The sequence below is a fragment of the Macaca mulatta genome, chromosome 5 (genome assembly GCF_049350105.2).
Source record: "Macaca mulatta isolate MMU2019108-1 chromosome 5, T2T-MMU8v2.0, whole genome shotgun sequence".
NCBI classification, from domain to species: Eukaryota; Metazoa; Chordata; class Mammalia; order Primates; family Cercopithecidae; genus Macaca; species Macaca mulatta.
This window is the reverse complement of record NC_133410.1, coordinates 23,576,959-23,590,318: the sequence shown is the minus strand read 5'-3', so window position 1 is coordinate 23,590,318 and position 13,360 is coordinate 23,576,959. Positions and strand designations below refer to the sequence as shown.

Genomic DNA, 13,360 nt, shown 5'->3' with positions numbered 1-13,360 from the left:
CGCAGAAATTGAATGGAATAATAAACTGCGTGTGTTTATCACCGATTTTTAACTATTTCAATCTTAATTCATATCCCCAAACCCTTTGCCTGTCCCATGTTACTTTGAAGTAATCCTAAATACCAAATAATTATATATATAAATATTTCAGTGTGTATCTCTGAGATAGTTTCTTAAAACAGAGCTATCATAACTTAAAGCAATTTATTTGATCAAAATATCCAGTCTTCATTCAATAGTTGTGTCAGTTTTTTCTAATTCTTTGGTTTATCTAATTTTATTAGAACTTTTTATTCAATGTAATATTTAATAGCAGTTGAACTTTAAAATACTTAAATAAGCTTATCCTTATGTTTGACTTAAACCTTAATCTTCACTGAATAAATTATTGTAGTTTGGTGATACCATGTTATTGATCACTGGTAATTATAGTATAATTAACAATTACATAAGCAAAATCATAGTTCATTATGTTATATTACTTTAAAACGCAGATAATGTCAAGGACTTGAGGATAATAAGGGGGAGATTTTACTCATCTTCAGGAGGAATATCATTATTCTGACTTGATGCACATTGCATTGAATTTTTCTTGGTAAGCCACAGTTGAGTTGAGAACAGAATTTGGAAATTGGGATGCAAGAAAGTTATGCAATATTGGTGCTGTGTGTATGTGTAGTAGGAAGTGGATGGAGGATAGGCTTTCAAAAGATGAGTACTTCTGAAAGATTTTGGTTCACTTCATAGGGAATGACAAGTAACAGATTTTATAGTTCAAATGAAGTATTTTTGGCATTGTAATTTTTTTTATGGAGCAGTTTCTAGAGGTTATAACTACTTTTAAAAGCTTTCTTAAGACAGGGTAAGCTTATTGGGGTTTTTTTAAGGAGCTCACCTGGTGTTGCCTTTAAGTAATGTAAGTAAAGGAGTGTATTACAGTAAGTTAGCTTAAAAATTTAAAAATTTCAAATGTAACTCTTTGCTGTTTAATAGGAAGAATTTAACTAATGGAAATGTTTCATTAAATGTAGTTCTTTTCATGTATAGATATAAAATGCTTATATATCCATTGTGTAGCCAGGGCGAACTTTAATTTTCATTCTAGGATGGTAAAGAGGCTAACTTAGGCAGATTCTGCTTGAGGAGCACAGAATTTAACCATAGTTTGAGAGCATTTTAGCTAAATAATACATCTTTAAATTGTCCCCATATAGATTAAGGGTCCATAAGTTAGTTTCTTTCGTGTTTGGGATACCTGTTCATCAATTTTAGGGTGTAGATCTGATTCTGTGCTCTTTTCAGAAGATTGGATCTAGTATAACTTAGTGCACACTCTGTTAGTCTAGCCTTAAGTGGCTACCCCGTCCCAGTGGACAAGTAAGTTTACAAAACTGCCACTCCTAAATGGTTTTTGTATTTCCTTTTTTATGTGTTTGCTTGTCCCCATCCTTTTCTTCTGAAACATTCTTTTTGCAAAATACTTTCCTGTTGTCTTGGAGTGGAAATTATGAAGAAAAAACCCAATGAGATACCTAAAGAGCTGACCAATCAGGGAACAATATATTGCCGTATTTGTGACTAGTCAGTGTAAAATAACCTGATTCATTTTGATATAAGGAAGGAGAGGTTGTTGGCTTCTGGTGTAGCCCTTTTGCAGTGGATTTTAAGAAGCACTTTTCTGTGGTTGTAACTTTTTTTTTTTTTTTGAGAGGGAGTCTTGCTCTGTCGCCCAGGCTGGAGTGCAGTGGCCCAATCTCAGCTCACTGCAACCTCCGCCTCCTGGGTTCAAGCAATTCTCCTGCCTCAGCCTCCCAAGCTGAGATTACAGGCGCCCGCCACCACACCCAACTAATTTTTGTATTTTTAGTAGAGATGGGATTTCACCATATTGGCCAGGCTGGTCTCAAACTTGTGACCTTGTGATTGCCTGCCTCGGCCTCCCCAAGTGCGGGGATTATAGGCACCCAACCAGATGCAGCCTGGTTGTAACATACTTTAATTCAGGAAATCACCTTCTGTTTTTTGAAGGAGCTGGTAATTTTTTAGGGAAGAAAACAATTTAATAATCTTGTATGTGTAGAAAAACACAATGATTGAAGTTGTTAATTTGGTAGGTAATTTTACTGTTATTTTAGGTGATACGCTACCTTTTATTTTTTCCTACGCTATAAAATTAGAGATTTTTATGTTGAAGGAATCTAATAATTTATACATGTAATGATTCGTCAGTCAGCTAATAATTAAGTACCTTTTATGTTGGGCAGTTCTAGGTATAATAATGAAAAGTGCATCTAGTCCCTGTCCTTGTTAAAGCAAATAAAAATGTAATAAAAAGTTTGACATTGTAATTAACCTTCTGAAGCAGAATATGGGTGTTTATATGAAAGAATGATTTGAGAATAAGTTTAGGTGGGAAGACGTTGGATTTATTTATTTATTTTTGAGACAGAGTCTCATCTCATCTGTCACCCAGGCTGGAGTGCAGTGGTGCCATCTCGGCTCACTGCAATCTCCGCCTGCCAGATTCAAGCGATTCTCGTGCCTCACCCTTCTGAGTAGCTGGGATTACAGGCGCGTGCCACCATGCCTGGCTACTTTTTGTATTTTTAATAGAGATGGGGTTTTACCATGTTGGCCAGGCTGGTCTCAAACTCCTGACCTCAAGTGATCCACCCACCTCAGCCTCCCAAAGTGCTGGGATTACAGGCGTGAGCCACTGCTCCCAGCCAAGAAGTTGGAATTTAAGTCAAGGGTTGAATTTAAAGTGATGGTTAGCCACAACAGGGGTTGTGGGATAGGGAATTACAGGGCATTGCCATAGCAGATTCTTTGGTGTGCCTGGAAACAGCTGACTGAAGCACTAACTGTATAAAGACTACTTATGCAGATTCCAGAGTTTCCAACAAGACAGCTTCGTTTAAAAATACCTTGAGGCCAGGAGCAGTGGCCCACACCTGTTGTCCCAACACTTTGGGAGGCTGAGGCAGGAGGATCACTTGAGTCCAGGATGGGTAACATAGTGAGACCCTGGCTCTACAAAAAGATTTATATGTAAATAAATTAGTCAGGTGTGGTGGTATGTACCTGTAGTCCCAGCTACTTGGGTAAGGTAAGTGGATCACTTGGACCCAAGAGTTTGAGACTGAGGTGAGCTAGGATTGTGTCACTGCACTCCAGCCTGAGTGACAGAGCAAGACTCCATCTCTCTTAAGAAAAAAAAAAAGGTGGCTTGTGAAGAGAACCAAAAGGAAATAGATCCTAGAGCATAGCCTCTAGGGTCAGTGTCTGAGTTGTCCTAGCTCTGCCCACTTGTTAGCTGTGACATTAACTATATGTTAAGTAGCCCTCATGTGCTTATTTCTTTTTCAGAAGATGGAACTGGTACTAACTACCTGATACAGTTGTTCTGAGATCAGATGTAGTAGTCCGCGTACAACTCTTCGTCATTTATGACACTCTGTTTAGGGGTGCGTCAGTCAGCATTGCTGATTCTTGCTGCTGTTGGTGATGATGGTAGATTTCCAGTTGGAGAAATTACTGGATCTTTTTAACCAGTTAACCCAGTTAGAGAGGGACTTAGAAAACCAATTTAATAAAGTTCCTTTTAGCACAATAATTGAATTACAATTGGGGATGTAAACTTAAACCTTGACATGTCACTGGAATGAATCAATTCAAGTATGCTCTTAGGGCTGGAGGTAAAGGTGAAACAGATGTGGCACTTTAAGGACCATTAATTATACAAACAATTATAAACTAATTTATTGAACATCTATTATGTGGCAGTCTTGGTTCTAATTCATGTGTAGGACGTAAGTTAGGTAAGGGTAATTTTATTGGACTCTTAAAAAGAGGTGGGAATAAAGGATAAATGTGGTTATTTAACATTTAGGCAGTTTCTACAAGAGGACTAAAAAGTTACTGTGGTCACCCTAGAAGTAGAATTCTCTTGGCTTTTGCTGATTCCTAGAAAGCTAACTTGGTTTACAGAGGCTCTACATGTTTTGTTAAATTTGACCTTTGTACTTAGGATTAGATAGAGAAGGCTCTCTTTGTTTATACAGTGCCAATATCTTACAAAATATTAAGTAGAACCTACCCATTCATTCTAGCTTTCTGTGAGTTCTGTTGAGGATGAAAGAATATTCCCTTTTGTGAAAATTTGAGGAATAGGCAGTGTATTTTTATTTAGTTGTCTTTATTTTCCATTGTTAACTTAGGCATTTTTTCTTGATTAGGTATCTAACTCGGAAACACATACCAAATGTATTTTAGCTGTTTACACTAACAAAGCTGTATGTTTTGATTGTGGTCTCAAACATTTCAGCTCTTTTTTAAGAATCCAGGGTTTGATGTTTCCTTTTTGCCCTGTTTGATGTATTGAACATTGAAACACTGTAGATTCTAAGTTATTCAAAATATGTTCCCTTTCCTTGTGAACATTTACATCTAGTAGTTTGTTGTCATTGTAACCAGTATTTTGCTATATGTAGTGCTGTTGGGATTACAGTAAGTTAGTGTTGCTCATATTGTGTAATATGGTTGCTAAGAACATAACAGATTGAAATAGAGCCTGTCTTTGTTTATTCCTTCACCAATAAAAGAAACATTATTTAAGGACTCTGCTCATATCACTGGCTCTTCACTGACTTGGTTGGGAAGGGGTAAGCTGTCAAGCCAATAAGAAGGTAATTTGAATGTATAGAGATTTCACAGAGGAGGAGGTATTTCATCTGAGTTGAGAAGGATGGAGAGACTTTGATAGGCAGATGGACTAGCCAGTAGCAAATAGTATCAATCATTTCCTGATACTCTAGGTAGATGAGCTGGTTTCCAGTAAGGTTGAAGTTCCCACACTGTCTTAATTGACAGCACATTTAATGTCTCAATAATTTTGTCATAGTACTCCAGGCCTGAAGAACTATTTCAGAATTCCATTTACAAAGTAGTTGGGTCCTAATAACCTAAGTATTTATGTTTCTTTTAAAAAATAATACACATACGTTGAAAGAAAAGTTATTTCATTCTTAAATAACCACCATTACTTACTAAGTGTGTTAATGCTATTTGATCGCTCACAGTTTCTCAAACCTTGATAACAGATTGAACACTACCTCTTTATTTCCTTTTCTATACTGATGTTTGCCTCATACTTTTTAAAACAGCAACTATCAAAAGTCTAGCTTCACAAATATGACATCAAAAGGATTTATGGTCTACTTTTGAAACTCTGAACTACCAAAAACTTGTAGTTCCTGGGATGTCCTACATGTTGAACATGGAAAATAGTAAAACATGTTTTAAATCATTAAAATGAGAACATGTATATTCTAGGTGATCATTTAATGCATTTAACAGATGGAATCAACAGCTTACTCTACCATTTGAGTGACCTGTTTTTACCCAAAAAAGTAGTTTAATCTTCTTTTGGCTGCATAGACATTAAGGTTGTAAACAAGTCCAGGTGCTCATACAAAGTACAGGCTCATGCCTGTAATCCCAATACTCTGGGAGGCTGAGGCAGGAGGATTGCATGAGTCCAAGAGTTCTGGGATGTAGTGTGCTAGTTTGGCATCCATATGGTAACTCCTTTGAGAGTGGGGACTACCAGGTTGCCCCAGGAAGTGTGAACCAGCCCAGGTTGGAAAATGAGCAGGTCAAAGCTGATAAGTAGTGGGATTGTATCTGTGAGTAGCCACTGCTTTCCAGCCTGGGCAACATAGCAAGGCCTTGTCTCTTTAAAATATATACCTACATATATACATATGTTTCTTTATATATAGATTATATATATTTCTTTATATATATAAAGAAATTACTATACATAAACCTATTTAGGCATATTAATGCTGGTAAGCTTTTTTTTTAAAATAGAGGCACTTATTTGGGTTGACTAGATTTCAGTGAGTTAATCTAAAAGATCAGTTGTAAATAGAAAAATTATACCTGGACATTTAAACAGAAGACCTATAGATTCATTTATTGTTAACATTAACCAACGCCATTTTGTTGAGTATGGGTCATTTGGAATTCCATTTAATTCTAAAGCTGGAATTTAAACTCAAGCATTTAGAAAATACACAAGTTTTTCTGGAATTTAAGATAATTCAGTCTTTTGGAAGGCTTGATTTTTAGGCTCTTTTAAGTCTTTCAGAGTTGTCTCACAGATTTGATAGTTTTGTGTGTGTATGAGATTCATCTTGTTCTAAACTTCTGAAACATACGACTTAGTGTTCATCTATATGACTCTCTTTTCTATGCTTGGGGTTTATCATTTCATGTCAGCTATAATTCCCTTGACTCAAGTGATGGAGACAGGGTTATGTATATATTCATTATGTTTCATAAAGTATATGGTTATTGCAAGGATTTATGAATTACATGGAGGCTAGTTTATAAGAGTGTGGTATAGAACTCTGTTTATTGAATACTTCCCAAGTGCCCGGCAGTTAGTGTCCTGAGGACTTTATATATGTACGTTGTTTTGTTTATTTTAAACAAGTTTTACCCTGTTCACATTTTTACAAAGGGAACATTACAGAAGAAATTGTCCAAGATCAGACAATAATAGGAAAACAGGGACTTAAACCCAGTTTTGTCTTGCAACAAGTATGTATTCTTAACCTCTGTGTGTTTTATTTCCTTCATCATCGTTCCTCATCGCTCCATGTAATTCTCTGAGTGTATTGTAAAGCTTTCCTAGGTAATATGGAAAACAGTAAACCTAATTACTTGGATTAAAAAGTGCCATTCATTTATAATAGATGCCTTTTTCAAGTTGCTTTATTTATGCTTTTTTTTTTTTTTGAGACGGAGTCTCGCTCTGTCGCCGGGGCTGGAGCGCAGTGGCCGGATCTCAGCTCACTGCAAGCTCCGCCTCCCGGGTTTACACCATTCTCCTGCCTCAGCCTCCTGTGTAGCTGGGACTACAGGCGCCCGCCACCTCGCCCGGCTAGTTTTTTGTATTTTTTTAGTAGAGACGGGGTTTCACCGTGTTCGCCAGGATGGTCTCGATCTCCTGACCTCGTGATCCGCCCGTCTCGGCCTCCCAAAGTGCTGGGATTACAGGCTTGAGCCACCGCGCCCGGCCATGCTTTTTTAACTTTTATGTTCAGGGGTATGTGTGCAGGTTTGCTGTATAGGTAAATTGTTATAGGAGTTTGGTGTACAGATTTTTTTTTCCTTTTTTTTTGAGACAGTGTCTCACTCTGTTCCAGGCTGGAGTGCATTGACGCAATCTCAGCTCACTGCAACCTGTGCCTCCTGGGTTCAAGCGATTCGATTCTCTTGCCTCAGCCTCCCGAGTAGCTGGGGCTACAGGTGCATGCCACCACACCTTGCTAATTTTTGTGTTTTTTGATAGAGATGGGATTTCCCCATGTTGGCAGACTGGTCTTGAACTTTGACCTCAAGCGATTCACCTGCTTTGGCCTCCCAAAGTGCTGAGATTACAGGCTGGTGTACAGATTACTTTGCCACTCAGGTAATAAGCAGTTACCTGACAGGCAGTTTTTCTGATCCTCTTTCCCTTCCCACCCTCCACCCTCTGGTAGGCTCCAGTGTTTGTTGTTCCCTTTGTGTCTATTTCCTCAAAGTTGAGCTCCCACTTAGAACTGAGAACATGAGGTATTTGGTTTTCTGTTCTTGTGTTAGTTTGCTTAGGATAATGACCTTCAGCTTCATATAGGTTGCCACAAGAACATGATCTCATGTTTTTATGGCTGCATAGTATTCCATTGTGTATATGTGCTACTTTTGAAAACGAATTCTACTTTTGATGGACATTTAAGTTGATTCTTTGTCTTTGCTATTGTGAATAGTACTGCAGTGAATATACACATGCCCGTGTCATTATGGTAGAAGGGTTTATATTCTGTATACCCAGTAATAGGGTTGCTGGGTCAACTGGTAATTCTATTTTAAATCTTTTGAGAAGTTGCCAAACTGCTTTCCACAATGGCTGAACTAATACATTCCCATCAGCAGTGGATGAGCATTCCCTTTTCTCTACAACCTTGTTATTTTTTGACTTTTTAGTAGCCATGCTGACTACTAAAGTAGTCAGTGGTATCTCATTGTGGTTTTAAGTTGCTTTATTTTTAATGGCTGCATAGCATTTACGATTGTACCTTATTTAACAAATTCTATTGATGGAAACTCTTATTTGCAGTTTTTGCTATTAGAAACATTTGCTGTCCTCAGTATCCTCTTACAAACTTACACACACATTTTTTCACACACGCACTTCTGTGAAATAAATTCCTTACAAGGGAAATTGTTTGGGTCATAGAGTATACTTGAATTTTATCAGCTTTTGGCAGATTGCCCTCCATAGAGATTTTTATACTCCTACCAGTAAGGAATGAGCAAATGAGCATCTGTTTCTTTACCCTTGCCAACTCAGCATTATAAAACTTTTTATCTTTGTCAATCTTGTAAGTGAAAAATGGGATCTCTTTATGGTTTTAATTTGCATTTATTTTCTGTGAAATTGAACATCTTTGTATATTAGCCATTTGTATTTCTTTTTGGAATTGGAGACTGGTGCTTTTTTCATCTCAGGATTTCTACGTAGTTGACAGCTGTTTTTAAGGTGCTATTTTAAAATGCATCTCAGTTTCAGAGAATTTAAATTTGACCAAATGTGCAGTATTATAAAATTGATAGAATTAGATGTCTCCTCATGCTTTGCTCATCTTTCTGTAGTGGGTTGGCCTTTTTCTTATTGATTTGTAGGAGCTTATAACGGAGTTAGCACTTTGGATATAAGTTGCAATTTTTGCCCAGTTTGTCATCTATTTCTTTGCTTTATAACACTTCATAAAACACAGAGACTTAGTTTGTACACGTATTGAATTAACCGTCTTTATGATGTCCAGGTTTTGCATCATACCCTGCCCAATATTGTTTTAAATAATTTAATCCATGTATTTTACTATTGTGTTTTTGTTTTAAACATTTAACCAAGCTGGAATTTTACTGGGAGGGATCATAAGGTTTGAGGTAGGGATTTCTGGTTTTCATTTTAGAAAAATGATTTCTTGCCTTTCTGAGGCTTAGTTTATAATTTTTTGCAATGTTTCATAAAATATATATACACACACACACACATATATATACACATACATATATAAATACAAAAATATAAATAAGTAATATATTTGCAGGATGTAATGTTTTACCATGGTTTGTTCAAATCAGAATTAGTGATGTGTTAGGTGTCGTCATCTTGCCAAGATCATAGTTGGCAATTGGCTTGTAGTTATACTACGCTATCTACATGTATCTGTTGCAAAAAAGTACTTAAGCTGGGTTGATACTGTACAGTACATTGGGTTTTTGGTATATTTTATTAGGCAGTCACAGTTGAAAAGCTGAACTGTTACATACTCCAAGGATGTTTTTGCTACTTTAGGCATCTACTTTAGGTAATCTGCTTCTTTGATTTAGACTAGTGTTTCTTAAACTTTAGCAATCATCAGAATCACTTGAAAACTTGTTAGAACACAGATTGCTATGCCCCACCTTCAAATTTGCTGATTAAGTAGATCTGAGATGAGACTCAGGTTTTGTAGTTCTTACTAGTTCCCAGGTGATGCTAATAACTTTTTAAGGGAGTCTCTGCCCTAAAACAGTCGGAAAACACTGTAGATGGTAAGGCACCCAGTAAAGTGTAGAGTTTGACTATCCTGTGGCATTTTTGTTTATTAATTCGTTATTGAAACTTCAAACTTAAAATTTTACTCTTGTGACTCACTCCTTAGCCTGGATAAATATTTCATTGCTACTAAGAAAGGTAGTAAAACTTGACTCTTACATAAAGGAAAATGGACTATAGTTTTTATCTCCAGTGCCTGGTTCTGCCTTCCCTGAGTTCTGTGTCAAGCTAGTTTTTTGTTGTTAAGCAGAGGGTTTCATGCATTTAACAGTATAGCAAATCATCAGGTACTGTTTCTATTTGTTTTTTTTAAGTGGCTTAAAATTAACATTCACTCACAATTCTGAAGGTCAGAAGTTCAAAAACAGCATGTTGGCAGGCTAGTTCCAACTGGAGACTCTAAGGGGCAACAGTCTTTCATGATTCTCTCCTAGCTTTTGGTGGTGGCTAACGGTCTTTGGCATTCCTTGGCTTGTAGCTTTATAACCACAGTCTCTGTCTTCATCTTCACATGGCTTTCCCTTTGTATTCAAATCTCGCTCTCTTTACATTTTATAAGGATACTGATCATTGGATTTAGGGCCCACTCTAAATTCAGGGTGATCTTTTCTGAAATTCATAACTTAATTACTTCTACAAAGACCCTATTTCTGAATAATGTCACATTGGTAGGTAACAGAGGTTAGGACCTGGGCATATCTTTCAAATACCTTTTTTTGCTATTAAATTTGTATATACAGTGTATTCCTTTATCTGGGACTTTGTGGAGAGTGTGTTAATGTAGTAGAGACTTAGGACTGAGAATCAGTACAGTGATACCTAGTCTTAGTAACTGGTTTTGGGAATCTGTAAAAGTTAACTATGGTTTTTTCGTTTTCTTCACTGGGAAAGAAGTAAGTTTGACTGTATTCTTGAGACCTTCCAAATTTTAAAATTTCATTTTTCTTGAAATTCTTCATTGCACAAACAGCAATATCCCATATTAACTGGTGATGCAAGAAGTAATTAAGTGCAGCACCTCATGGAATGGGATCACTGGGTGATGGTCAGTGGTGAAGAACCATTAAAAATTGTCTGTGGATGACAGAAGTTTTGGCCATTTAACTTAGTACTTGCAATATGCATAGTTAATAAAGCACAATAAAATATTTCCATTAATCTAACTTAAGTATTTATAGTCTGCCATCTGTAACATTTCTTCCCTTAGAAAAATAAGAAGGAATGTCTGTTGGTTAGCTCTGCTCCATATTGTTGTGATTGGTTAAAGCTTGAGGAATGTGAGGAGAAAAAGGATCAAAATAAAGAAGGTGACTTTTAAAACCACTTTTAAGAAGTTTTCAACTTAAAGTCATATTTTGTCATTTCTGTGACTTTGTTCTCAAGTTTTTATTGTCTGAAGTTACAATGTATCTTACAATCTACTGAGGTCTTGTAGTTGGTGGCAGTTTGGTAATTATTGCCTGTGAATGCTTGAACTTGATCTAGCTGTACATATTTTCACCTCAAAGAATGTGAATTGTTGGGTCTGTATATACTAGAGGATTTGCTAATTTAAATGCCTTCAAAAATATTAAATATCACACTATGATTCCATGTTGAAATGACTACTGAGTATCAAGAGACTGGGAAATGGAGCAATAGGGTGTGAATACGCTAGTATTTGAGCAAATGTTGGAAGAGTAACCTATCCATTTTTTTTTGCCCTGCAAATCAACAGACAGCTCTATTGAAGCTAAGAGAGTTAACTCAAAATAGAGGAAGCTGTAATGTTCTGTTACTAAGATCATGTACAAGAGTATTGCCTATCTCATGTCTGTGATATATCGAAAGACAGGAAAAATTACCAAATGTCCTCAGATCAAAGAAATTTCAAAGCAGCTACAGGCTATAGTGTTGCTGATTCATACACTATACTTTACTGTCTTTAAGGCACTGAGTCATAGTTTAATTGGCAGTTTTTTCTTTCCTGGTCTTACATAAAATAACCTTATAGTTAATGCTGTTTGTCCCTCCCAGAAATGTGGTAGTTTATTTTTAAAAATATGACCAAGGACAAGAAGCATAAAGCATATAAATGAGTTAAGATGGATTTGTTTGCCAAAAGCTTATTAAATTTAGAATTAAGTTTAGGTGAAATAAAGAGAATTCACTTCTTTTTGTGGTATACTATCAGTTCGCTGAACTTAATGCTCCAACAGATGGCATGAGCTAAAAATATCCAGTTGGTCCATGAAAGATTCGGTTAGACTAATCATAAAAAGAGCCAAAATGGTGAAATCATAAATGATGGCTTCAGATTTTTAATACCATTTTTAAATCTGTAAATAAAATAATGGGTTTTTAATCTAACTGAATGAGCTGTGACTTAAGCATCTAAAGGCATACTGTGTTTTGTCCAGGTGCCAAAAGGAAAATAGTTTTTTTTCATAGTGACAGCAGTAACCAGAGTGGAATGGACAGGAGATAGCTGACCCCTACAAAGTTATACAACCTTGACCCTTGATCTCATTGCCTTCATTCTTACGTGGCACCTCTCTTGTGATAACTGGAGTCCATATTAGCTGCCTTCACTTGAGCCATCCCTAACTAAGCCTGGTTTCCCTTTTTGGTTCATTGATCATTCTGACATCATTTGTTATTTGTCTTCCATTTATGTGTCAGCATTTCTTTAGTGTAGATGCTGCCCCTCAGTCCCACTTCTTTTATTAATAAATTCCTTTTGTGCATTAAGATTATTTTTTGGGGGTGGGAGGAGGATGGCAGACTCAAGCGCTGTCAGCCCTTTTGAACCAAGAGCCTGGTGTTAGCTTATTAAGTATAAGTAAGGAATTGTTAAGGCTTAACAAAAAATGTTTATTTGCATGTGGTAACATTTTAGTAGTGTGACATGAAGCAACTTAAAATGGTTTATTAGTTTGTTTTGTATGTTGAGTATTTGTATGTTTTTAAACGGTTTAAGAAATTGAAAATGATGAATTTTGCCTTGGCATTTGTGTGAAACCGTGTGATCGTTATGTTCCATAATCGGTCATAAAGTCTTCCCAGTACATTTCAGTATTATATTTTTCAAGAATTGATAATGCATATTGTGTTTGGTTGTATACTCTTAAAAAAGATTTTCTTGAAACTTAATTTTGCAATTGATCGTGAAACATTAGCACATTTGTTTGGGGCAGAAGTTTAGTTTTAATTTACCTAATGTCTTTGCATTTCATTTTTGTCACGAAGTTTGGTTTTAAAATGACCTAAAGGAACCTTTAACCAACATGTTCTTTGGAATATAGGTATATGACTGATGGGATGTTACTTCGTGAAGCTATGAATGATCCCCTCCTGGAGCGTTATGGTGTAATAATTCTTGATGAGGCTCATGAGAGGACACTGGCTACAGATATTCTAATGGGTGTTCTGAAGGAAGTTGTAAGACAGAGATCAGATTTAAAGGTGAAGTAATTTCTTCTCTCCATTTAATTATATATGTGTGTATATGGGCATAAAAATGGGGAATACATACTGATCAATAACCAACTGTAAGAAATCACCTGTAAAAGAAGGAACTAGTAAGTACCTTCTTGTTTTGTTTCTGCTTTGCTGTGTCTTCATTTTAGACTTTAAGTATATTTCTCCCCCTTTTTAGTAATGCATTTTTAAGCCAAATCTTCTCAATTTCTTACCCACCTAGTTCTTTTATAATCTAATAAC

The 13,360-nt window shown here is 36.2% G+C and overlaps 1 protein-coding gene across 1 annotated transcript in view; it reads left to right on the top strand.

Moving 5' to 3' along the window:
* The window catches only part of DHX15 (DEAH-box helicase 15), a 57,740-nt gene that overhangs the window by 15,299 nt on the left and 29,081 nt on the right, over nt 1–13,360 (top strand). Inside the window, 1 exon segment of the mRNA NM_001260731.1 lies at nt 12,943–13,102. Within this exon segment, the coding sequence (NP_001247660.1) occupies nt 12,943–13,102 (160 nt within the window).